The sequence below is a fragment of the Notamacropus eugenii genome, chromosome 3 (assembly GCF_028372415.1).
Source record: "Notamacropus eugenii isolate mMacEug1 chromosome 3, mMacEug1.pri_v2, whole genome shotgun sequence".
In the NCBI taxonomy this organism is placed as follows: Eukaryota; Metazoa; Chordata; class Mammalia; order Diprotodontia; family Macropodidae; genus Notamacropus; species Notamacropus eugenii.
In genome coordinates this window covers 435,382,265-435,410,237 of record NC_092874.1, presented here as the reverse complement: position 1 = coordinate 435,410,237, position 27,973 = coordinate 435,382,265, and the positions used below count along the sequence as shown (strand labels likewise).

General features: G+C 42.9%; 1 protein-coding gene across 1 annotated transcript; it reads left to right on the top strand.

Annotated features, from left to right (window-relative positions):
- Positions 1–3: 3 nt before the first annotated feature.
- Positions 4–27,973, top strand: BRK1 (BRICK1 subunit of SCAR/WAVE actin nucleating complex). The gene is made up of 5 exons (XM_072598520.1): positions 4–68; positions 16,719–16,902; positions 17,292–17,968; positions 27,037–27,119; positions 27,266–27,973. The coding sequence occupies exons 3-5, from the start codon at positions 17,851–17,853 to the stop codon at positions 27,290–27,292; spliced, it is 228 nt and encodes a 75-aa protein (XP_072454621.1). The 5' UTR covers positions 4–68; positions 16,719–16,902; positions 17,292–17,850; the 3' UTR covers positions 27,293–27,973.

Genomic DNA, 27,973 nt, shown 5'->3' with positions numbered 1-27,973 from the left:
CTACCCCAGGGGGCTTCCTCCTCTGCCGACCTCTGCATCTCGACCCTTTCGAAACGCCTAGATCTCAGGTATTGATTTTGACTCTCTGCTAGTCCATTCATTCTCCCTGCCAGGGGCGGGGTTACTAAAAACATGTTTTCTCCTCTTTACGAGCTCGCTGATTCTGTCTTTTCCTCCCTATTCGGGACTTCCTCCAACTTCTCTAATCACTTGTAGTTTGAATGGAGTCAGAGCGGGAGGGTACCGCGTGTGCCCAGGTGTCAGGGCTAAAGGAGCATTGAGAGATCAGTCCTACTCGTTCATCTTACTGAAGCTCAGAGAAGGGAGGTGACTTGTTCAATGTCACGCAGTAAGTAGGAGGCACTGTTTCTAAAGGGGCATAGGACTTGGGTTCAGATCCCTCTTCAGACACTCCTTGTGTGACCTTGTTCAAGTCACTTACACTCCTTCAGCCCAAGAGTCTTCATCTGTTTAAAAAAAAAAAAAGGAATGAAGGGGTTGGACTACGATGGCCTCCTAGGTCCTTTCCAGATCTGGGATCCTATTGAGTAAGGAAGGGATCCTCAGGTTAAAAGGAATACAGGTTTTAGCACCAGGCTATAACAATGACAGTGAGTTGTAGTGAGAAGTAATAGGGTTATCGTGGTGCTGAAATGGATGGGTGTGGTCATAATAATTATAATCCACATTGGCATAGGCTTTCCTTCGTGGCTTCAATGCAGCTCTTGGCGTCTGAGGACCTAATGATCCTTTGAAAACTAAGGACAACAGCAGTCGTGCTAGAGAGTCATCCAGAATACTGAAGTTAAGTGATTCTGTTGAGAAGAGAGAGGGGAGAACTGGTTCAGATGTGAATGAATTCACTTAGACATCTGTGGTGTTTGGGAGCTTTATTAATGAGAAAGTAGCCGGGCTGAGATTTAGCAAGAATTTAAACAAAAGGCACTGATACAGGAAAAGCACCAGACTTATGTACACAGCCTGTAGGATGATGATGTAATTTTTAGGGTTTCTAATGGAAGTCGGAGATTTTAGGGACAGGATGAAAAAGATAGATGACACAAGATAAGAGAGACAGGGAAAACTTTATGACCCAGGATGGGAGAAGACAAGGAATTTTATGGTCCAAGATAAGGGAGAAGTTTTATAGTGTTTCAAAATAAAGGGGATAGACTTTTAGAGTGTCTTCAGGTTAGAAAATAAACCAGGGACTTCACAAAGTCAATCCTTAATATTTTGAACTCTTAGGGCATTGTTTGTCTCCACATCAATTTGTTTGCCCAATATCCCACAGGCAGTAAGTCAAAGCAGAATTGGAACCCAGGTCTTCCTGACTCTGAGACCAGCTCTTTATCCACTACTAGATAAGGCAAGTGTTACCCTATTTTGCAGATGAAGCTGGGGAAAGCTTAGAGAGTTGATGTGCCCAGCCCATGTTCACCCAGCTAGTACGTAGGATTTGAACATAGGTCCTCTGTGCCCAAGTCTAGTGTCTTTTCCAGGATTCCCTGAAGTTTGAAAGTATGGGAATTATCCCAGAAGACCTATAAACTATTTCAGATTTGAGAGAAAGGAGCAAAGGTGGGTATTTAGTTCATGTTCATGAGTTATTACCAAAGTAAAGTCTTTGTCCAGCAAAATGGTAGGTAGTTTCTTTCCCCTTAAAACAAGAAATTCACCTTATTGTTAATAACATCAGTCTCTGACGGACAATTGTGTATTAATTAAAGTACTTGAAGTAAGAGTGTAAGCATTCTATTAACAGACTCACAGATTTTGAGCCAAGAAGGGATTTTAAAAGTCATCTAACACAACCCCCTCATTTTTACAGAAGAAGAAACTGAGGCCTAAAAAAAAAGAGACTTGCCAAAGGTCAGGCATGAAGTAAGTAGCAGAGTTAGGATTTAACCCAGAGCCTCTGACTGGAGCTAACAGTGCTCCTGTACCATGCTTTCTCTCAATTCAGAACATTTATTAAGTGCCTACTATGTGCTAGGTAGACACTGGTCATTGAAAAATGAAATCTCTCTCCCTAGTGGAATTTGAAGTCTCTGAAGCCCTATTAGTTAACTGAATGACTTGGCGGTATGTATGTGTTCCCTCCTGTCTGGTATCAAGTAGTGATGATGATACTTAGCATTTACGTAGTCAGGTTTGCAAAGAGTTTTACAAATATTATCTCATCTTCACAACAGTCTTGTAAGATATAGGTGTTCCCATTTTTCATATGAGAAAACTGAAGTAGAAGTTAAGTGACTTCACCAGGGTCACATAGCTAGTAACTTGGAAGAGGCTGGATTTTAACTCAGGTCTTCCTAGCTCCAAGTCTAGTATTCTATCTTCTAGCTGCCACTGAACCAGTATGAACCAGCAGTGTGGTGTAGTGGAAAGAGTGTTGAATTTGGAGCTAAGAAACTAGAAATTCAATCCCCAATTCTGACACTAACCAGCTCTCAGAACTTTAGATCTCTCATTTCTAAGATGAAAATATAACCTATGGCTCACAGGACCCCTTCACATAAAGTCCTTCCACTCTGAACTCATTTGGAGGCCAGATTCATTCTGGGGGTGACTTGATCCCAAAGAGAGGGGATAGGGCTTCTTATCCTCTCTGGCTTGTAATAGCCCCACCCAAAGTTTTGGACAAAATCTCTTAAATCATTTCACAAGCATTTATTAAGTACTTACTGCCAGACTAACATGCCAAACACTGAGGATGTGAAGAAAAAAGTAAAAACAGTTCCTGCCTTCAAGGAGCTTATATTCTAACGAGGAGACAACAACTATATAAAGAAGGAAGCAGGCACGTGCGCGCATGTGCGCACACATATGATACATACAGTGGATAGAAGATGGGAAAGCACTAGTAGTGGAGGAGGGGGGAAGATGGTCCAGAGGAAGTGGCATTTGATCTGAGTCTTGAAGTAAAGGGGATGAGAGATAGCCTTCTAGGGAGGGGGAACAGCACAGAAATGGGATGGGTTGTCAAAAAGGCTTTAAAAGCCAAACCAAGGAATTTATATTTGATCCCAGAGAGAATATCAAACAACCACTGAAGACGGAGTAGAGGAGGAGGGAGTGACATTGGCAAATTCACACTTTAGGAAAAAACACATTGGCATTTTATGAAGGATACTGATGATAGTGAGGAAATTGAGGCTAGGAGACTATCCCAGTAACCCAGGTAAGTGGGGATGAGGGCCTGAACTAGGGTGATGGCAGAATGAGTGAAGAAAAGTGAAGTCTGAGGAGAAAGTAGCTGGTGTACACTGGGATATGATAAAGAAATGAATTCAGCCTGCAGCCATATAAGAAATGAAGAGATGGTTGGCATGGATGAGAAAAGGTTAGGTGTAACATTTCCTATGGTAGAAATCAGTAGGTGGCAAGGAATGGACGTGTTCCTTCTACCTGGTAGGCAGCAGCACGTAGTTCTTTGGGGCCAAAGGTGTGTCCTTCCACATTGGCACTAAAAGCTCCCATCTGATTCCTTGGACAGTCATCACTTTGGCCTCTTGACTTTGAAGGTTCTCTCTGGCTGTGGTGCCTGAATATTAACATCTTGTTTTTATGAATGACTTGTATAGTGGAAACTGGACTGCTACATTAATTCTGCCAATTAAAAAGAGAGAGGTGGGGTCTACACAGCAAGGGGGGGGTGGCCACAGTGGTAGAAGGAAATCAAGCAGAGAGAAGGAAGTGAGTGATCTGAGGAGATGCTCATCCCTCACTAAGGCCTCAGAAGGGCATTCATAGGCTAGAAAGTGTCCAGATAAGGGGAAGCAGAATTCAAAGAACATGCATATGAGAGCTGCTTGAAGGAACTGAGATCTTCAGCTTGGAGAAGAGAGATTCAAGAGACACATAGTAGCTGCCTTTAAGAAATTGAAAGTCTTTCACAGGGAAGCAGGATTAGACTTGTTTGGCTTGACCTGAGAGGGCAGAAGGAAGAGCAAGGGATAAAGGTAACAAAGAAGCAAATCTAGTGTGGGTATAAAAGAAGACATCCTTGTATTCAATATTTGTTTGTTCATTCATTCTTCTTGTCATTGTCAAGTGCTTACTATGTTCCAGGCACCAAGCTTGGTGCTTTGGATACAAAGAAAAACAAAACAGCCACATTCAAGAAACTGGCATTCTGCTAGGAGGGAGACAACCTATATTTATGCAGATAAATACAAAAAAATATGAAGTAAGTACAAAGTAATCCCTGATTGTCTCAAAAAGAAGAGGAACCCATTTATTTTTGGAACTAGGAAACAGAGAGCAAAGCCTGTTGAGCTGTATAAGATAAATTTTAGCATTTTTTTTCTATGAGTGAGGCATTACAGCTAGATCCCAATGAGTGTGAATAATGAATTCCCTGAAGTAGTCGCATTATTTTCATCCAAGCTGCATATTTCTACTAGGCTAGAACCAATCATCTCTAAGGTTTCTTTCCATTTATACTGTATATTTCTTATATGTACATTTTTTTTTTGCATGATGCTGCCTTCTTTACAATAAAAGATCCTTAAAGGGAAGGGCTGTTTTGTCTTTTTTTTAAAACCCCTAGTGCTTAGCTCAATAACTACTGCACAGTATAAGCTTAACAAAATGCTTGTTGCTTGCCTGAAAGAACTGTTGGAAGCCTATATCCTAGCTATGGAGTTAACTCAGAAGAGTTCAGTGAGGAATACACAAAGGTATGAAGATAAAGTTTCACTGCCATGAACTCGAGCTAGAGATAGAGTCCAACTACCAAGTCTTAATAAAACCAAACCGAAACAACAGCTAACAAAAAAAGAAGATAGAGGACTAGCACTCAGTGCCAAGTGGTAAAAGGACTAGGCTTGCTAGCAGGCTACAACAGAGTTAGCATTAAAGACCAGGCCAGCCAATGACTGAATCCAGTCTGAGCTGTGTACATGGGTACAAAGTAGTTCTTTAGTAGAAAACAAGCAGGGATATGGAAGAGGGAGGATAAATACCAGGCAGTAAAGAATCACAAGCCAGCATGAATAATAATAACAAGCATTTATATACTGCTTTTAAGGTTTGCATAGTTATAAGTGTATGTATAATGTAAGTGCATGTGTATATATGCATGTATATATGTATGTGTGTATAATCACAATTTATCACAGTTTTAGAGACATAGGTGCTATTATTGTTCCCATTTTGCAGAAGAGGAAACTAAGGCAGAACATGGTTAAGTGATATGCTTAGGGTCACACAATAAATATCTGAGGTTCTGACCCTAAAGAGAAAATGGAAAGGGGGAAAAAAGAGAACTAAAATCTTGCCTCTTAGACAAGTGGGGACTGGCTGAACAAATAATGGTATATGAATATAATGGAATATAATTGTTCCACAAGAAACTATCAAAGGGGATTTCAGAGAATCCTGGGTAGGATAAACTGATAGAGAGTGAAGTGAGCAGAACAGGAAAGAAATTTATTCAAGGACAATAACTTTGTAATGAAAAAACAACTTTGCAAGACTTAACAACCCTGATCAATGCAATAACCAACCATGTCCCTAAACAGGGGACCTTTTATGAAACATGTTGCCCACCTCCTAGCAGAGAGGTAATGGGTACAAAGAACAGAAAAGGGCGTGCATTGTTGGACAAGGTCACTGTGTAAATGCATTTTAAAGTTGACATTTGTTATACTTATTGAAATAGACGGACCGAGAAAAAGCACAGGCAAGAGTCAATTGGGAATTCTGTGAGCAGTCTTTATTAGCCGGGCCGGCGACTGTCTCATGGAAAAACCCAAAGGAGGCAGCAGCAAACTAAGATGTGTGTGTGCCTTTTAAGCATTTCAGCACTTCCCGGTACAGCCTTGACAGCAAACATATCTCACAGAACAGTTTTGACAGGGGCCCAAGTTGCTGCTAGGCAAGGGGGCACAACAGAGAGTGGGCTGCTAGGTAAAGGGGGGTGGCTGCTAGGCAAGGGAGGTGGCTGCTAGGCAAAGGGGGGCACAACAGAAAGTGGCTACTAGGCAAAGGGGAGCCCAACCCTGCCTAGAAACTCAACAGACATTTCTCAACCCAGGGGCCCCGGGGGGAGGGGGGGGAATAACGTCCACTTCACTCCCCCCTTTTCATGTAACTAATTTAAACGGGGGACTCATCAGAGGCCAAAGGGGTATAAGCCATGCATAAGGCACAGAAATTGAAGCACAATTTTTATACCTTAACGCAGAAAATCCCACCTCCCTACTATCCCATCTCTCCATTGGCTGAGAGGCAGGCTCACAATCTAAGCGCAAAAAACTAGGCAAACCCCAGGAAATCTTCACCTATCCCAATACAATTACCTCATCTGATATCTAACTTAACTGCTGTTGTGGCTTTAGAAAAGAGGGGAGGGGGACAAGCAAGAACTGTTAGTGCTGATGTGGCAACAGTACAACAAACAATGGGGAGATTTGAGTAACTTCCAAGTTTCAGCTACAGCCCACAGCACTTTCACAAAGAAAACTGGTAGCTGGTAAGGGGGGAAACCAACTGACCGTCCACAAGCCCTGGGTACCTGAAACTCAGGTATCCAGGGAGAAAGGCCTTATGGAAGAGAAATTTTCTGAAGACTTTCCACACCACTACTAATACAGATTATCTGTTAAATACAATCCTCACATTCTTTCCCCTATACATTCTTCCCTTCATCTATCCCCCTTTATGTGAATATAGGTAGAGAGCAAAGTTAATTACAAGGGGACTATCCCATGTTATCAGTATAGATACAGAGATTTAAGATACAAAGGTAGATCAATGAATTATCCATTGAGAGGTTCCATCTCATCTGGAAGGGACATCATCTGATGCAGTTTTCTGATCTAGATGCTCCTTCAGTCCATCTTCAGCACAGCATCTCTGCACATTCTTTATCTTCTTGTAGAAATCCGGATGTCCACTCTCCTACAAAATTGACCTTAATACCATTTTAGATGACCATTCTTAAGCTTTATACCTTTATCACTCCTCAAAATCAAAATTGGGACTTTGGCCAATTGTCATATTTAAGAAATCCACATTAGAACCTAGTATTTACATCTTATACTCAGATCTTTTAAAGCATTTACAACATAGGCCACAAACCATTTTTCTTTTAACCAACTGAGACAAAATAATGATTAACTATGTATGCTAACCTCACAAGTCTTATTAGCCCGATGGTCTCCGCACTATTACTAGAAATTTTAAAAAACCCTAATTTATTGTTGTTAAGTCTAAAGTCCTAAACCGGATAGCTTAATTTTAGACTTAACCTCAGATGTTCCCCTACCAACAATCTGTTATTTCATAAATCTGATATTAAACTTACAAAACTTTTGACTATAGGAAATTGCCACTGAGTAGGGACATTGCAGGGAAACAATATCTCCCTAACTTCATGTCAATTCCAGGCAGGAACAGATTGTCAGCTGGCATTCAGCCAGGCTTAAAGTCTGCCAGGTGTCAGTGGGGAAATTGAGTCAGGAGAATCCTACCTCAGCCCAGGCTGAACAGCTGCTCTCCCAACTTTACCATGAGATCACCTTTTGCAGCTCATACCAGCATCTCACAGGCTTACTGGCATCATGGATCACAAGCTCAGACCACCTTTCTTGCTACCCATACCTGGAGTTAGACTCAGAACAACAGTCAATTAATAGTCCCATAAAATCTTAGAATAGCAAGTTCCAATAATCAGGTTTCAGATATAACTATAATTTCATATTGGCTAAGGAACATCTTTTGAAGCAAGTCTTAAGGCTTGCATATCTTCCTATGTATGTTCTTGTTCCTTATAGATTTGCATCTACTTCCCAAACTTCTCTATACCTTTATAACCCTGCTCAGTCTAAGAGAATGAGCTACACATATGACAAATTCAAACACTAATTTCATGAAATGAATTCAAATCAAAACAGAGACATTTAACTTTTCCATAAATGCCAAATTTTACCAGAGGTTACCTGTCTCCAAGAAACTTAAACTAAAATTCATTTCCCTAAACTAAAAATGTCTCTGGTTTTAGTCTCAGTAATTAATTCAGTCAGTTGTTTTAATGCTAATTGCCTTACATCATTTTGTAACATGTAAAATCCTTATCCCAAATTGGGACCTTTGTCCATTACCCCCAAAGAGTTATAGTCCCATTTGTCTAAAAGGCACCCTGGAAAACCTCACCTTGTGCCACGTATACTAACTCTCTAGAGGCCCATAGAGGCATATCACTATGCCCTGTTCCAGGTTACTGGCCACTCCCATCAAGGCCATGCTGGAAACCCCTAAAACTCCTGGAACCACCCTGGACTCCTTCCTCAGTCTCTCTATCACAATGGGGAACTAAGCCAGAAGGATTCCATCCCAGACTGAGGACACAGTTGTCCTCTGAGGTTTATCCATTAGATAATAAATTTCACTTAATCAAAAATTTTACCAGGACTCATATGTTAAATTTTAAATTTGTCCTAAAAACCAATCACTAAAATTATTTATCACCAAAACAAATTCCTAGTTTAGGAATTCCATACACAGCTTACACTTCACATAAAGATTACAACTTTAACAAAGTGAAGGGCCACACCTCTTAGGTGCTCATTTTAGGCTCTTCATATCTTAGAGGCCCCTAGATGGGGCTGGGACCACTCCTTTCCTTCACAATAAGAAATAGTTAACATCTCTCCTCTGAGTATCTCCAGTTCAAATTAGACCTTAAGAAGTCCTTCTGTAATGAGTGGACTTCTAAATAAAAAGGAGGGGGATGGGACTAGGAAGTTTTCCTAAAATTTTCCAGAGAGCTACCTGGAATCATAAAATTCCTCGTCTCCCTTCTTATAACAGATTAGCTTACAAATATAAATTTGATAAGTAAACCTTTCAAAAATCATACAAAAAAGCTTTTATAAAGCATTTCTTAATACAACAAGTATTTTCCTCTTTTAAGAACAGTTTACAATTTATCACAAAACCTTCATGAACCTAATTGACAAAAATTACAAGACCTAAAACCCAAGGTCTTTTTAGCCATAAGCTTCCTTTTAAATATTCTGTAAATGCTTTATTCATAGCAAAAATCAATTTTAGTTAAAACTTCTTTCTTAACAACAGAAATGAACTTTTTAATCTACTTGATGTATCCTTAGATGGAACAAGCTTAAGAATCACAAACCAATTCATTTTTAACAATGCAATTTCTAAATACCAAAAAACAATATCTTTCTGCTTGATCCTGATAGGAAGAGTATTCTCAGATGCTGCCTATTATTCCTTCAGGACAGATTTTAACTTGAAACCATATCAAACCTATGTTTATAAAAACATTTTAACATGAATTGCAACGGGGTCTCGGGACCTGATTGTCCTTGGCCCATGAGACCGGGAAAGGAGAGTAAGACACAAAGTCCGATTAAACAGAAACACAAAACAAGAGACAGACAGAATGTACGGATAGAGACAGGCAGTCAGGACTCTCTTGCGGCGTCCCTCGGAGGTCAGTGAGGGCGTTTCCCACTATGTCCAGCCTCGCCACTTACTTTACAGGAGTACTCACCAGGACAGACAGGACGCTCAAAATGGCCAGATCAGAGGAACTGGGCTACTGGGAACCTGGTTCGCATTGGCTGTGCTTTGAGATCGGGGCCAGGGAACATCATCCTGGTGGCCACCCCCTGAAGTCAAAGTTCAGTCTAGCCATCCAGGGCAAACGGTTTGCCTATGCACACAGAGCCAAAGGCTATCTCAGTGGAACCTCCAAGTGAAATGGAGCCCCGATTCATTGTTGAAGGTCTCAGCATAAACCCTTTGAGGGAACTGAGCCCCAAGTGGTGGCCCTGCCCCCACCTGAGCACCTAAACTTAATCCCACACTGAATAGCAGCCCCGCCCCTACCCAAAGCCCTGAGGCTGGGAAGCAGCATTTGAATCTCAGACCCCAAGTGCTGGCTGGGCAGATCTGGAGGCGAGGTGGGGGTGGAAAGAAAACTCAGAAGTCAAGTCACTGGCTGGGAAAATGCCCAGAAAAGGGAAAAAAAATAAGACTACAGAAGGTTACTTCTTGGTGAACAGATAATTCCTCCCTTCCTTTCTGATGAGGAAGAACAATGCTTACCATCAGGCAAAGACACAGAAGTCAAGGCTTCTGTATCCCACACATCCAAAATAAATATACCATGGGCTCAGGCCATGGAAGAGCTCAAAAAGGATTTTGAAAATCAAGTAAGAGAGGTGGAGGAAAAACTGGGAAGAGAAATGAGAGAGATGAAAGAAAAGCATGAAAAGCAAGTCAACACCTTGCTAAAGGAGACCCAAAAAAATGCTGAAGAAAATAACACCTTGAAAAATAGGCTAACTCAACTGGCAAAAGAGGTTCAAAAAGCCAATGAGGAGAAGAATGCTTTCAAAAGAAGAATTAACCAAATGGAAAAGGAGGTTCAAAAGCTCACTGAAGAAAATAGTTCTTTCAAAATTAGAATGGAACAGATGGAGGCTAATGACTTTATGAGAAACCAAGAAATCACAAAACAAAACCAAAAGAATGAAAAAATGGAAGATAATGTGAAATATCTCATTGGAAAAACAACTGACCTGGAAAACAGATCCAGGAGAGACAATTTAAAAATTATGGGACTACCTAAAAGCCATGATCAAAAAAAGAGCCTAGACATCATCTTTCAAGAAATTATCAAAGAAAACTGCCCTGAGATTCTAGAACCAGAGGGCAAAATAAGTATTCAAGGAATCCACAGATCACCGCCTGAAAGAGATCCAAAATTGGGACTTTGGCCAATTGTCATATTTAAGAAGAGAAACTCCTAGGAACATTGTGGCCAAATTCCAGAGTTCCCAGGTCAAGGAGAAAATATTGCAAGCAGCTAGAAAGAAACAATTCAAGTATTGTGGAAATACAATCATGATAACACAAGATCTAGCAGCTTCTACATTAAGGGACTGAAGGGTGTGGAATATGATATTCCAGAAGTCAAAGGAACTAGGACTAAAACCAAGAATCACCTACCCAGCAAAACTGAGTATAATACTTCAGGGGAAAAAATGGTCTTTCAATGAAATTGGGGACTTTCAAGCATTCTTGATGAAAAGACCAGAGCTGAAAAGAAAATTTGACTTTCAAACACAAGAATGAAGAGAAACATGAAAAGGTAAACAGCAAAGAGAAGTCATAAGGGACTTACTAAAGTTGAACTGTTTATATTCCTACATGGAAAGAAAATATTTGTAACTCTTGAAACTTTTCAGTATCTGGGTAGTGGGTGGGATTACACACACACACACACACACACACACACACACACACACACACAGAGCACAGAGTGAATTGAATAGGATGGGATCATATCTTAAAAAATGAAATTAAGCGGTGAGAGAGAAATATATTGGGAGGAGAAACGGAGAAATGGAATGGGGCAAATTATCTCTCATAAAAGAGGCAAGCAAAAGACTTTTTAGTGGAGAAGGGAGGTGAGAGAAAAACATGAAGTTTACTCTCATCACATTCCACTAAAGGAAGGAATAAAATGCATACTCATTTTGGTATGAAAACCTATCTTACAATACAGGAAAGTGGGAGAGAAGGGGATAAGCAGGGTGGGGGGGATGATGGAAGGGAGGGCAATGGGAGGAGGGAACAATTTGAAGTCAACACTCTTGGGGAGGGACAGGATCAAAAGAGAGAATAGAAGCAATGGGGGGCAGGATAGGATGGAGGGAAATATAGTTAGTCTTACACAACACAACTATTATGGAAGCCATTTGCAAAACTACACAGATATGGCCTATATTGAATTGCTTGCCTTCCAAAAGGAATGGGTAGGGAGGGAGGGATGAAGAGAAGTTGGAACTCAAAGTTTTAGGAACAACTGTCGAGTACTGTTCTTGCTACTAGGAAATAAGAAATACAGGTAAAGGGGTATAGAAAGTTATCTGGCCCTACAGGACAAAAGAGAAGATGGGGACAAGGGAAGGGAGGGATGATAGGAGAGAGGGCAGATTGGTGATAGGGGCAATTAGAATGCTTGGTGTTTTGGGGTGGGGGGAGGGGACAAATGGGGAGAAAATTTGGAACCCAAAATTTTGTGAAAATGAATGTTAAAAGTTAAATAAATTAATTTAAAAAAATAAAGACAAAAGAAAGTAAACAAAAATTAATTACAATGAATGATCTTGGTCCAGAGGACAGATGGTGGTGATACAATGAAATATACCTCCCTTCTCTTAGTTGAGAGGTGGGGGGCTTCAGGAAGGACTTGCTACATATTGTCAGATGCTGTTTTTTTGTTTGTAATGATTAATCAGTTTTCTTCATTACTTGGAAAGGCATAAGTGAAAAAGTGGACATTTTGAGAAAATAACCTCAGGGTAGCAAACAAAAATTATCAATAAAACTTAAATGGAAAGGAAAAAAAAAGAAGACTATGAAATCACAGAGAAGGGATGATGGGCTGAGTCAGTAGAAATACAGGTCTTTTAAAAGCACTATAATAATAATAATAATAATGACATTTATATAATACTTTGAGTTTTGCAAAGTGCTTTACTTCTTTCGTTTGAACCTCAGAATAATTCTGTAACTACTCCAGCTATTACAGTTATCCCACATCAAGGGGGTTGGGCGTGCTGTGCTCCATAATCTGGAAAATCTGGTCAATATTTTTTACTCTCCCTTCATACCAGAGAAGAAATCTGAATTATTATGGCATTAAAAGATAAAACATGTTGATATCATACAATACTATATATATATAGTTCATGTATTTCTCAGTTACTAAACCTTTTCTGTGTCATCTGCTGGCCTCCATGTGTTGTATACAGCTTCCACAAAACTCCCCAAAATTCCCATTTAATTTTATATGCTGATCCATGATATATCAAAACCACAGTGGACGGGGAGAGTGGAGAAGGAATCCCAATGTAGAAGGGATAACTATATAGTTGCCATCTGGTGAGGAAACTGGGGCTCAGAGAGCAGAAGTGCCTTTTTTTGGGTAAATTGTATTTTATTTTTTCTAATTACATGTAAAATTAGTTTTCAATATTCATTTTTATAAGATTTTGAGTTCCAAACTTTTTTCCCTTTCTTCCTCATAAGATGGCAAGCAATCTGATATAGGTTACACATGTGCAATCGTGGAAACATTTCTACATTACTCATGTTGTGAAAGAACAACAAAAGGGAAAAGCCACGAAAACACCAAAAAACTAAAAAAGTGAAAACAGTATGCTTTGATCTGCCTTTGGACTCCATAATTCTTTTTCTGGATGTAGATAGCATTTTCTGCCATAAGTCTTTTGTACTTGTCTTGGATCACTGTATTGCTGAGAAGAGCTAAGACTATCGTAGCTGATCATAGAAGACCATTACTATTACTGTGTACAGTGTTCTCCTGGTTCTGCTCACTTCACTCTGCATTGGTCCATGTAAGTCTTTGCAGGTTTTTCTGAAATCAGTAGTAGCATATGAGGTGTAGTATTCAAACTCAACTGGTTTTGATTGCAAGGCCAGCCTATCCATACCACCATGCTATAAAATTTAAACACTATGCTCTATGATTTAAGAATGAACATATGAGGCAATGAGGAATGGGGGAGAGCATGGAGGATATTCCAGAAACAGTGTGAACAAAACTGTGGAGGCAATTTTTGGAGAAGTTCATATAACAGAGTATGTGAGCTTTCATAACTGAATGGGAGCTGCCTCAGTCAAACTGAGACCTGGGAAAGTCCTTAGCTTAAAAAGGCTAAGGTCTCCCACTGCATCCTGGGCCATCTCCAGTTGTCCCGATCTATATCTTGCCACTGGACCCAGATGGCTCCGGAAGAGAAAGTGAGGCTGGTGACTTTGCACAGTCCTCCCTCATTTGAATCCAATTCACTTGCATGTCATGGCATCACCTCCCTGATGTCATGGTCCCCTTTGAGAACGAAGGACAAATGACATCTTGGACATCTATCATGTGAAACCTTATGCTATTGTTGTCCTGTTCTCTACCCTCCTGTCACACTGGACCAGTTGTTACCTGATCTTACACTGCCCTCTTCCCGCTCTCTGGCATATTTCTGTTCACTTAAAGCTCAGCTCAGGTTTCACCTCATTCAGAAACCCTGCCCTGATTTACTTGGCTGAAGGTATCTATTCACTCTCCTCCAATTTTCAGGTGTCATATTATCTGGTTCTCTCTTCACACCTGCCTGACAGCGCAGTGCATATTCTCTCTGTAGAATAAAAGATTAGTGAAGGCAGTGACAGTATTTTGGTTTATCTGAGCACTCCCAGCATCCAACATAGTGTTTTATACATTAAATATGATAGGGAATAGACCTGGAAAGAATTGCAGGGTAAGGAAACTTTTACTAATACAGATCCACACCTTCTCTGCAATTTTAAGCTTTAGAAAGAGGTGTCCAATACCATTCAGCACTCACAGCAATCTCTGGTTCAGGCTGAACCAGATTAAAGTGTAACTGGGAAATATTGAACGAAATAAAAATACAATAGAACAGAGATAATGTCAATCTATGGTTTTCTAAGTCAATATGAGGCCCAAGGGGATCCTCACGATTTAATGACCACTATTTCTATTTGAGTTTGACCCTGTGAGTCAAAGTTTCCAAGGGTCCTGAGATTAAGCAACTTGACCAGGGTCACACAGACAGTTGAGAATTGAACCCAGGGTCAGCTCTATCCCCCCCAGGCTATGCTGCTGGTGCTATGGGTGTTAATCTTCAGCAGGCACTTTGTGAAAGTGTGTCAAATTGAATGAAGAAACTGAGCCTGAGACAGTGATTTGTTCCAAGTCCCATGGCTGGTGAGTCACAGAGCCAGATCTCCAGCTGAACTCTCCTGGAGCCAAATCCATTGTCATTTTGACTCTGCCATTCCTCATGTGGTGTCTTTAAGCTCCATGGATCAAACAGGGCAGCACAGAATCTAGCACTGTCACTAGCAAAGTTTGTACTGAAGGCAAGGAAGGAAACATCACTTCCGAAGCACCCATAATGTGTCAGAAACTATGCTAAATGCTTTACAAATGTTCCACCACTAGTTGATCCTCACAACAACCTCTGCCATTATGATCCCCATTTTACAGTTAAGGAAACTAAGGCAGATAGCAGTTAAAAAGTGACTTGTCTAGGGTTTCACAGTTAGTATGTGAGACCAAATTTGAACTCAGGTCTTCCTGACTTCGGGCCCAGACTTCTATCCTGGACTACTGAACTGCCAAGGAAAGGATATAAAATTTAACATGGCATATTTGGGATAGGAGGGATATATATTATATCTTCTATTGTGTATACTCAGCTTTGCATGAGTGAGGCAGTTGTTTCCTTTGACTAACCCTTGTAATAGCTCTGGAGAAACTAATTAGGAAGATATTCCGCCAGGAGACTGGCAGCCCCAGAACAAAATGAAAGATTTTTCTAATATATGCAGTAGGCATTTTTGGCCAGTTTGAATTCCACAGCTCTGCTCATTTAAGGTTGCTTTAAAAAGACAGAAAAGAGAACAGAAGCCCTGGCTCTATCACTGATAAGCTTTGTGAACTTGGGTAACTCCCTTCCTTTGGGGCCCCAGCTGCAGATGGAGAGGAGGTCAAGTTAGATGACCTCTAATGTCCCCTCTCATTCTAAATCTTGGATTTGGGACAGTGTCTTCCTAACTGAGTGGTGGAGATGAATGATGTGCCTCCTCTCTCTCCAAACCAGCCAATTTCCGGGATTACTCCCCTCCCTCTAAACTGCCAACTCTTGTTACTAGGCAACCTGTTACTAAATTCAGAACCTGTTTCTGACACTCAAAATTATTTTGGGCAAGTTACTCAACTATAAAATGGGAATGTGACTTCTTATCTGCCTCCCTCTTAGGTTTTAGTGAGGATCTAATTATGTTAAGTCCTTTCAAGTCAATGGCACTTGATGATCAGTGGAAGGAACTGGCCTTTTTTTAGCCTAGAGAAGACTCAAGAGGGAATATGATAGCTGTCTTCACACATTAAAAGGCTGTCATTTAGAAAAGAGATTGGGCTCCTTTGGGTTGGACAGAGTGCAGAACTAGAAACAATGGCTAGAAGATGCCTGGAGGCAGATTTAGCTTTGTGCTATAGAAAAGTATCCTAGGATCAGAAATTTAAGTTTGGAAGGAACTGAGAAGCCTCCTGAATTTTACAAAAGAGGAAACAGACCTAGACAGGCCTAGATTTGAGGCCAAATCCTCTTGCCTCAAACACCAGACCCCTTTTCACTTCCTATTAACCAGAACAGTTCCCATAGTGTAACTGGATGCCTGAGGAGGCAGTGATTTTCTTCTCCTTGAAATATTTAAGCAAAGTCTGAATGACCATCTGCCATGTAAGTTAGGGAGGGGTTTCTCCTTCTGGCACGGACTGGACCAGATGGCCTCTGGAAAGCCTTCCCAGCTCTGAGATTCCGGGAGGTAAGGTCAGCCTTTGGTAAATCATAGGCTTGAGGTCACTGTGATAGAGGTTTAGGGCTGGAAGGGACCTTGGACGGGCCCCAAAGGTCATCTAGTCCAACCCCTCCCATTTAAAGGTTATGATACCTTTTGTTTCTACATCACCCAATTTCCCAGGCAATCCCTCCTCCCACCTCCAAGAAAGCCATCATCTGTGACAACGAATTTTTTTTCAAATTTTTTCCCTAACTACATGTCTTTTTTAACATTCATCTTTTAAAACTCTGAGATCCAAATTCTCTTTTTCCCTCCCTCAGCTCCCCCCTCATGGAGAAGGCAAGCGATGTGATCAGGCAAAACTGAATTCCGCAGGAGTCAGGGTGTGAAAGAAAGCCGCACAAAGCCCCCAAGCAAAAGAAAGTACAAACGCCAGCTTCAGTCTGCGTGCAGAGGCCGTCGTCAGTTCTTTCATCAGGAATTTTAAGGACGGATCTTAAGGAGGTAAAGCTGCAGTAAAACCGCCTTGGGAAAACTCGGCCAGGTCTCGGGGGCCCGGCTGGGCGGAGAAGAGGCGCGAGCCCCGCCCGGCCCCGGCAGCCCGGCCCCGGCAGCCCGGCCCCGGCAGCCCGGCCCCGGCAGCCCGGCCCCGGCAGCCCGGCCCCGGCAGCCCGGCCCCGGCAGCCCGGCCCCGGCAGCCCGGCCCCGGCAGCCCGGCCCCGGCAGCCCGGCCCACTTCGTCTTCCCATTAGACTGAGTTCCCGGGGGCGGGGCCGACCTTTGCCCCTTTTTGCATTCCCAGGGCTTAGCGCGGGGACTGCACACAGTAGGTGCTTAATAAATGTCGCTGCACGGATAAAATGCCAGCCACGGTTATTATTGTTTCTAACCAGGCAGCGCGTCCCCAGCAGGGCCACGACCCTTGAATGGCACTCAGGGGGGACCGGAAGGGGTCCCTCTTCCCCGGACGCGCATCAGCTCGGCGCTGGAGGTGAGGTGACCGGCCCAGGGTCACACAGCTGGGAGGCTTGAACCCAGGGCTCTGGGGCTCGAACTACAGCACCAGCCGGCCGCTCTCGAAGGGCGCTTTGAGAGTGCGCTCAAAGCCTCTCCTCCAACCCTTTCTACTGACGCCTCCCCTTGACCCTACGTTCAGGCCGAGACCTTAGAGGCCAAGGTCGCCTGGTCGGGCCGGCGCACGCGCGCTCCCCCTAACGGCCTTCGACAGCTGGGCGGTCCCTCCCCCACGTCCCGCCCACCACCACACTGGGCTCAAGGCGCAAGCGCGAACCCCCTTCCTCCGAGGTTCTCCGCAGTCGGGGCGGGGGTGGCGGTCCGTAGAGCGCACGCGCCTAGCTACCGGCTCCTCCGTCTTCCGGGAGCCGGCGGGACGCGAGCCCAGAGCGAGCTTCCGGCGTGGGCGGCGCAAGCGCGCTGGGTCGGGCGGGGGCCATGGCGGGGCAGGAGGATCCGGTGCAGCGGGAGATCCACCAGGACTGGGCGAACCGCGAATACATCGAGGTCATCACCAGCAGCATCAAGAAGATCGCGGACTTCCTTAACTCGTTCGGTGAGCGGCTGGAGGAGTCGGTGAAGGCGGCTGTCCCCTGTCCCCCAAACTGCACTCCCCCCTGCTCCCCGCCACACCCCGCCTTCGCGCCGGGCCTCCCACCGTGACCCCCGCCCCGCAGCCCCCTACCCTCACCAGTGGGTGGGGGGGCGCCCTTTGCCAGCTGGGCCCATAGGAGACGATCCCTTCCCCCCCTTCTCGAGCGCTTCCTGGGGGAAGGGAGGGAGAATTCCCGTGAGGGCCCCCCCAGTCTGGGCAGTGGGGAGGTCGTGAGTCAGGGAGTAAAGACCCTGCCCCTGCCTTCGGAGAGCCCCCACCGAAAGGAAGCAGCGGCTCGGACTGCGGGGCCGAGGGGGGAGAGTGGAAGGGCCTCCCCAGGGTGGGCTCGGCACCGAGTCTCCAAGGAGGCCAAGAAGTGGGGGGAAGGGATCGACCCCCTTGTTTTACATGCGAGGAGACTGTGGGCAGAACCGGGACACGAATCAGTGAGGGCATTTATTAAACGCTTACTGTGCGCAAAGCCAAGGGCTTACATATAGAAAGGGAAGCCCCCCTGCTGTCAAGGAGCTCCCGTTCCAGCGGGGGAGACAGCTCATCTCAGACGTCAGACAGCAGCCAAGCAGATGCCGATGCCTCTTTAATGTCATTTCCTTTGGAACTAAGGAATATTCCATATCAGAGCTCCTTCTCCTTCGGATGAAATGCTCCCGTTCTCTGGCTCCATTTGTTCCTTCCACAAGTGTGTGAGTGCTGTTACGGGGGAGGTAGGGAAGGGTGCAAAGGTGAATAGGACCCTGCCCACAGAAAGCTCGTAGTCTAGGAGCAGAGATGAGGAATGCCATGTCTGCCTCTGGTGATAGGGCCAGAAGAAGGAACTCTTGGCTATATTTACATGTGGAATAGGGATGAGACTACTCCCAGTTCAGTTCAGCATATGATTTACTCTGTGCAAGAAGCTGTGCCAGGTTCTGGAGATACAAAAGCCTTACAGTCCTTGGCCTTAGAGGAGCTTACATTCTATTAGGAAGATACAACATAAATAGAAGACAGTTTGATGAGGAAGGACCAAAATAGGCTTCACTAAGGAAGAACCCCTTAAGCTGAACCTGGAAGGAACATAAAGTTTGAGAGTTATAGATGAGGAAGAAGACATTGCGGTTGTGAGAGTAGGATTGTGTAAATTACATGAAGTCTAAAAATAAAATGAAAAATTTGGGGAACAACCAATAGTCCCATATGTGACGTACACGGAAGGGTGGGTGATGTGAACCAAGTCTAGAAAGGTAGGTTGGATCCAGGTTATATAGATCTTATATGCCAGGCTGAGCAATTGATATTTGGTCCTAAAGGTAATGGGGAACCCACTGATGATTTTTGATCAGGGGAATAACAAGATCAGACCTGTGCCTTAAGCAGGTTATTTGGGCTTATGTGATTGGAAATCAGATTGAATAGGAACAGATCAATTAAAAATATTCAAGGTGATAGGTGAGAAGGGCATGAGCTAGGATAGTGGCCGGGTAAGTGGAGAAAGAGGACTAACTGGAACTGCAGTGGGGATAGAACTGACAACTTACTTAACAACTGACAGGATATGGAGGATAAGATAGTGGGATTATTGATTTAAAGGCAACTGAGGGCATGAACTGTATGTGTTTTCAGCAGAAATAGGGAAGATCAAAAGAGGAGCAGTTTTAGTGGGTAAGATATAAGATAGTGAATTCTTTTTTGAGCATATTCAGTTGGCCTTGCCAAAAGAACATCTTGGTAGTGTCTGTTGACATAGAGTTCAGGAGATAGGTTAGGACTGAATATATACATTTATCATCTGAGCAGAGGTACTTGAATTCATGGGAGCCAAGGAGATCACCTAGGGAGAAAGTGCAGAAAGATAAGAATAGGAATGCCTATTTTGGGAGAGAAGTTTGGGGAGCAGTCAGAGAGGTAGGAAAAATAATGTCACCGAATCCAACGGAGGAGTGATTCTCCCAATATGGAGGGAGTGAGTAGTTGGTTAGCAGTGTCAAAAAATGCAAAAAAGATGAAGGAGGATGAAGACTGAAAAAAGACCCTGAGATTTAACCCCTAGGAAATCCTGTCTGGTGGCCTTGTAGAAAACACTTCCCATTGAGTAGTGAGACACATTTCAAGGAGTTGAGGAATGAGTGGGTGGTGAGTGGAGGTGGTATAGGATTCTTTGTAGGAATTGGGCAGAGGAAGCCCTTAGGGATATCAGATAGTAGCTTGAGAACATAGTAGGAATCAAGGGGAGGATTTTTAAGGGTGGTAGAGACTTAGAAGTGGTCGTACACAGCGGGGAAGGGGCTAGTAATTAAGGTGGGAATAAAGAAGAGCAAGAGAATGATTGACTGGAAGATGGAATGGGGGGTATATGTATCTGACTTAAAGAAGATTTGGAGTATACCCCATGGAGTGTATGTGAGAGTCAGTCAGAAGAATAAAAGGATTGCCATGTAGCTGTGAGATTCTGGTTAAGATTAGATAATGTGAATTTGTAGTGGAGTCAGTCAGCATACTTGCATGGCTTCCTCTAGTGGCATTTAGCTCTGGAGAAGCAGCAGAAAAGGCAGGTGGATGTGAGGGATGGTCCAGGGTTGAGTGTCGGCAGGACCTGAATAGCAGGTGGACAAAGGGGCCAGTGCATATGTATAAAGTCAAGACTGTGAAGGGAGGAAAATAAGGCCATACACGGGTGATGGAATTGGAGAACAGCAAAGGACTAAGAGCCTGGAGAAATGAACAGTTGGTTTAGGAGAAGAGGAGCAGGTCAGGACGATTATGGACAGGAGGTTATGATCAGAGAATTATGAAGTGGTGGAAATAGGTGTAGATATAAGATCAGTACTAGGTCTTTATCCCAAAGAGCTCAGAGGAATAGGACCCATTGTGACAAAGAATTGGAAACTGAGGAGGTGCCCCATCAGTTGAGGAATAGCCTAACAAATTATGGTATGTGAATGTGATAGAATACTCTTGTGCTTTAAGAAGTGATCAAGGGGATGTTGAATTCTAGGAAGACTTGTATGAACTAATCAAAAGGAAAGCAAGCAGGGCCAAGAGAACAATTTACACAGCAATGACCATATTGTAAAGACAATTTTGAAAGAGCAACACAGAGACTAACTCCAACTCCAGAGGACTTGTGACATGCCATCTGCCCACTTTCAGATAGGGAAGTGATGGACTTGGGGCAGATTAAGGCTTTGGGGGGGAGGTGTGTGTGGCCAGTATGACAATTTATTTTGCTTTACTCTACATGCTTGTGATGAGTTTTGTTTTTCTTGCTTTCTCATGGCAAGAAAGGTGGGGAGAAGAAAATGTGGAGCCAAAAAGGAAAATAAAATTGAATTTTTTTAAAAAAGAAACACATAAGTAATAGTAAGGTCTTAAGTATAAACATCCTGGAGGATGACTATGGAAGGAAAATTTAGGTCATGGGTTGAGGAGGCCCAGGTGTGCTAGGTGCTAGTAATATGTATATTGAAAATAATAACACCTCCTGCATAGGGTTGTTGAGATATTTGTAAAAGTGTTTACTACAGTGCCTGGTACGTAGTATGTGCTATGTAAATGCTTATTCCTTCCCTCCCACTTCCCCAGCGCAGTATGTGGGTCTGACCTTGGTGTGGCTTAATGTCCTCAGTTTCTTTACTTTGCAGAAGGGTGAGGAATGGAGAGTAAAAACAGTTGTGGTAATCAAACCACCTCATCCAGGAAGCATTCCATCACCTCCCCTTCAGGCCTCAATTAATACTTTCTAGAGAAAGAATCATAGACCTAGAGGCAGAAGGAACTTGAGAGGCCACCTAGTCCAACCCCCACCTTTTACAGATGAGGAATTCGAGGCCCAGAGAAGTTAAATGACTTACCCAAAGTCCCACAGATAGTATCTGAGGCTAGACTTGGAGCCAATGTCTTTGACTCTTTGAGTATGTGATATTTTTGGTGGCTATCTCTGTTCTTGTCTTATCTCTATTAGACTACTTCAGGGCAGGATCTTGTCTTAGCTCAACTTTGTATCTATCCCACATAAAAGGTACTTAAATGTTTGATGATAGATTGGTACCATGCCGGAAATAAGGGAGAATTATCAGAGTTGTGGGTAGCTTGGTGGCTGGCCTTGGGCATGGTGCCAGGTTGGGAAGAACACCTTTCAATGTGTTCTGGGAAATCCAGAAGTGGATGCTGCTGTATAGAGCACTGGTGGAGAGCCCTGCACCACAAATCCAAAATTTGGGGTCCTTCTAATCCTACATTGTCCATAAAATAGTTGTTAGGACCTAAGGCATATTATATGCCCTATTTAGGCCTTAGTTTCCTGTTATGTAAAACTAAACAATTGAAAAGGTCTCTTGCTGCAAGATTCCAGGATTCTCTGAATTGGGCAAGGTTATGAACACCTCTATTCTGTAGAGCTGGGTTTAAATCAACTCAGAGTTGAAGACTTTCTGACTTTCAGTGTTAGTTCCTGACATCTTAGCCTTCCCATGTCCCTGGAGAACAAACTAGTACATTTCTTCACATCATTTTTTAACTCAACATTTTCTTAACTTAAAGCCTGGAGACCTTCTGTACTGTCCATTGGGAGGTTAGGGAGAGTAAGAGGATCATTGACTTTATCTTAAATCTGATAATAGTAATTAGCGATATTGAAATTGAAAGCTGAAAAGAACCCAACCCTTCCGATGTGTAATTTTTTTTTTTTGTAACGAGGGGACGTAGAAGATTGTTTCTTTTAAGTTATGGTGTACGCACATTATTGTGCTTCCAAACAAAAGATGAAGCTGTTTGATAGTAGAGCATTTTGTATAAATTGTGAGAACCTCTTTCTAAAATTTAATAATAGCCTGACACTACTGTTTGCCACATTTTGTTCACCAGCCTTGTCTTGAAAAATAGGATCAGATGTGGTGATGTTATTTCTGCATTGATGAGCACTCAAATCACAGCCATTTTATTCTTTGTTGAAGTGGCACATCACAGTTACTGAATTTAGAACTGTAGAGTCTTTTATGTCCAACTATAGCTTAAAGAAAAGTGTGAGCTTTTATAGTTTGGACTTAAGATTTACAATAGAAACATGTTTTTAAAAATCCATGTCTTAGTAATTGTGTTTTATATTTTCTTTGCTTTTGTCCTTCATACTGAAAGTGTTCTTGCTGTACTTGTGAGCTGAATGAATTTAACCATAACAGTGTGTTTTGTTCTAATCCCTAGCCATCAGAAGTGGCCTGACTCTGGGCCTAGTCTGTGTGCTTGCAGCTTGATGAAATGTGGATTTTGTGATTGACTGTGACAGATGGTACAGGGAAGCAGTAGGAGGCCCCATCACTTTGAGAAGGTGGCTCTGTAATGCCTTGACAATTGAGGGGAATCATTGCCCTCTCCAAAGGGAGGCTGTTAGGACCCCTTCCTTTTGAAATAGAAGCCAGTTTTTCAGCCTAATTCTCAGCTTTCTGAGCTGTGCTCCTTCAGTTAATAAGTATCTAGTGGGACAAGGAGTAGGCTAGTAACTTCTGTACAGCTCCTGTCCTTCTGAAATAGATTTTGGGGACCATAGAACTCCCAAGAAATATGGTTGCGATTTATATGACGCTTTTGAGATTTACAAAGTGCTTTCCTCAAAGCAACTTTTGTGAGATAGAAAAAGGAAGAAACTGAGACTCAGACAGGTTAGATGACTTGACTAAGGTCATAAAGCTTAGTAAGTGTTGGGATTTGAACTCAGGTGTCAATACCAGATCCAACACTGTCCACTGTACCCCGCAGGGGAGAAGTTTTTAAAGAAGTAGGAGGAATCTAAATGCTCTTTACTTTCTGGTCCCTCTTTGGACACATTCTAGATTGATAGTGTCTGTCAGGCCTAGAGGCCTAAGGGCTACCCGAGTCTTTCCTTACCTGTCGTCCAGGTCTTCGGCTGGCCAAACCGGATAAACGTATGAGAGAAGAGACTTTCCAGAGTCGAACAAGGGTTAGGCTTTATTCAGGGTCTTGGTTACATGTGCAGGGGGAATTCTTCCTCAGGAGAGAGGAATCCTCCTCCTCCCAAGGAGGCAAAGATCTTACAGCAAGAGAATGGGAGCATGGGAGAGGGAAGAGGGGAGGGACCCTCTGCCCTCTAAGGGCCCTTCAGCGCAAAGAGCGCCTTCAGGCTTTCCTGACCCTACTTAAGCTCTCCCACCGCATAGTTTGCACGTGAATACTGGGCGTGCTCTCAGCCTTTAGCTAGTAAACAACAGGTGAGCTCAGACCCCGGGCCAATCTCAAGGGTGGGATGCTCTCCCCAGCACGTATTCCCACGGAGAAGAGGTGGAGATGCAGGAGATAGCCCGTATTTCACGCCTCAATTCCCAGCTGTTCCCTGGGGGGCCTCATGAGAACTCCGTGGTTAGAAGTCCTCACTTTTACCTGCCTGAGACTGTCCACATGGAACTGAGCTTACACCCCCAACAAGTGTCTTTTCTAAAATTTGCCCTGAGTCAGCCTTGGTGCTCCAGGTGGAGTCTGACCAGAGCAGATCAGAGCTGTCTTGTCCTCCACACTGAAATGGCATATGCATGTTGGACTTCCGTATCATGATGTTGTCTCTTATTGAGCTTGCTGTGTTTCCTTTCCAATCCAAAGATCATTTTTTTAGATATAAATTTATAAAGCAAAATAACAGTTGAGTTCTTTTGTCTCCTTTCTGTCATCCATTATTATCGTCCTATCCACCTGAGCTGTGGCAGTAATACTCTTTCTTACGACATACTGCGACTTTTGTGTTTGTCCTCCATTACCTCCCCTTGCTCCTGTCTTTCTGTTTATAAAAATGTTCTTTTGATAGCTTTTGTATCATTTTCATTTCTAAATGGTATCTCTCTCCCACCTAAAGAGCCATACCTTGTTATAAGAAGCAAAAAAGGAAGAAAAAAAATTCTACATCTGTTTCTATAGACACCTTCCCTTTTTTCTTCTCAATTCTGTTTCTTTTTGTATTTTCAGAATATAATTTTTGAGAGCTTCATATCCCTCCCATGCTGACTTTCTTGTGGCCTAAAGCAGACCTGTACTGTGGCCCATGGACACACCAAAGAATTTCAGGATGGCCCCCCCAAAAATGTAAAGGATGTTTTCCTCTGCCTTATTCTCAGGTGCCTGAAATCCTTTGGCATGCCAAAAGCAGCCTGCGAGCCACAGGTTGTGCAGGCTTGGCCTAAAGTTTTATACAGAACTTTGTTTTATACTAAAGCTTTTTGAAGTCTGTCATTCCAAAATTCAGAATATGGGTAGACATATGGCTCCGTTTCTTCTTTCCCTATGAATTCTAAGGTGGAGTGGCTATTTTCCCCAGAAGTTCTCATTTCTGTGTCAGTACCCAGCATTCATACCCTGTGCTAATTGAAATAAAGAATACATTGAAGCCTGAAGGATGAAGAGAGAGGGTCTGTATGTGAAGGTAGAAAGAACACAGTTGAGGCATCTGGAGATTCAGATTCTTGCCTCACCTCTGCTACTAACTGCAATTATAACTTATTTTTTTTTTAATTAAATTATTTTATTTGTTTTCAGTGTTCTACAATCACTTCCATATATCTTAGATTTTTTTCCCCCTCTCTACTCCTCTTCCTCCCCTCCCTCCCCATTCCCTCCCTGAGACAGTATACAATTTTATATAGGTTCTACACATACATTCCTAATAAATACATTTTGATCTTAGTCATGTTGCGTAGAAAAATTAAAATGAATGGGAGAAGTCATAAAACAAAACATAATACAAAAGAAAATTCTGTGATCATATTCCGTAGTTCTTTCTCTGGGTGTGGAAGGCATTTTACCTCAAGTCTATTGGGAATTTTTTAAGTTCTTGCATTGCAATGAAGTACTAAGTCAACAGAAAAATTCCTTGTACACTGTGGTTGTGTACAAAGTTCTGGTTCTGCTCCTTTCACTCAGCATCAGTTCATATAAGTCTTTCCAGGCCTGTCTGAAGTTTTTCTGTTCATCATTTCTTACAGCACAATAGTATTCCATTACATTCATATACCACAACTTGTTCAGCCATTGCCCAATTGATGGGCATCCCTTTGATTTCCAGTTTTTGGCCATCACAAAGAGAGCTGCTATAAATATTTTTGTACATGTGGGACCCTTTCCCATTTTTATGATCTCTTGGGGATACAGTCCTGGAAGCAATATTGCTGAGTCAAAAGGGTATGAGCATTTTTGTAGCTCTTTGGGCACAGTTCCAAATTGCTCTCCAGAATGGCTGGATCAGCTCACAGCTTCACCAACAATGAATTAGTGTTCCAACTCTCCCACATCTTCTCCAACATTTGTCATCTTCCTATTTTGTCATGTTAGCCAGTCTGATAGGTATGATGTGGTACCTCAGAGTTGTTTTGATTTGCATCTCTAATCAGTAGTGATTTAGAGCATTTTTTCATATGACTATAGATAGCTTTAATTTCTTTCTCTGAAAACTGCCTGTTCATATCCTTTGACCATTTATCAGTTGGGGAATGACTTCTATGCTTGTACTGGAACTATAACTTACTAGATTCTTGACTGACTCATTTCATTTTTCTGAGCCTTGGTTTCCTCAAAGGTAAAATAAGGGAGATGGAGAAGATTATCTAAGGTGTTTCTTGTTCTAAAAACAATCTTTTCATTGATTTCTTCCATGAACATTTATTAGCATTGTTCTTCAGGTGACTCCATCCTGGAGTTATTTGAGATTTATCAACGTAAGTTTTAAAAATCTGCCATCCTGCTCCTTGTGCACTCCTTCCTTCCCTGTCCTTTCTTTATCCCCATTTGAAACCTTTAACTTCCTTATAAGACTTCTGCTCTCTTGACTTCTGCCATCTTGGGTAGGAAGTTCACTTGCCCCATACTTGATGAGGGCACTGAACTGTGTAGCTACAGCTTTAAGATCTCTCTGCCCCAGGGCTTTGCATTAAACCTGTGTTCTGCCTGAGGTGTCATTTCCTCTTCTTGGGTTGGGGGTATGGTTTAAGTCTGTGTGTTGTGATGTTGACTTTCAGCCTTTCATGTCCTTTTACTAGATATGTCCTGTCGTTCAAGGCTTGCAACACTAAATGAGAAACTGACAGCTCTGGAACGGAGAATCGAGTACATTGAAGCAAGGGTGAGCATGACCAGGGAGATACTTTGTCTTGAGGTGGGGCAGAGATCCTCAAGGACAGGGCTTGTTTGGGAGTTCTGGATGAGGGGACCAGGCATACACCCTCCGTAATCCTTGTACACTGACTTGTGTCCCTTTTCCTTTGACAGGTAACAAAGGGTGAGACCCTTACCTAGACCAGTGCAATACACCTGCTGGACAGTCGCCTTGGAGAACACAAGCCTGTGTGGGAGAGGCGCCAGCAGACTCCAGCTCCTTCCTGACTCCTTACAGAGTGCCAGGGCTTGTTCTTGCTTTTCTGTTTTGAAAATGTGGCCTTTGGGCTCTACCATTTGCATCTATGGGTGTGTGGAGTGGGGGAGAAGTCCAGGGGGAACTCTCGGAAAAAACATTGGGCATTTTACTTAAGTGACTTTTTTTTACTTGGAGATATTTGTCAAAGTGGCTGAAAAGCTGGAAGTTTGGGACCCTCCTTAAGATGCCCCTGTCATCCTCTTCTTCAGTCCCTGCCCCCTGCAGCATCCCAGGTCTGAGATGGCTGAACAACATTTCCATGAGATCCACATTGTCATTTCCAGGAGGGCTCTCTGTTCACTGCCGATTGTTGGTGGGGGGTGCTGAACTCCATTCTGAGGGGGCGTGGTGTTGGGCTTTGTCCAGGCTGATGCCCTTGAGCAGGGCGAGTTGGCTGCTGTAGAATGTTGTTACTAATCTGCCAGGTTTTCTGTCCTTTTAAGGGAGATGGGGCTGGGCTCTCACATGGCTGGAGGGGCCATTTTCAAAGTCTGTTTCTTTTTTGTCATGTGAGGTGTCTCTGCCTGTCATGTCTTCCCAATAAACTTCTCAATTTTACCTGA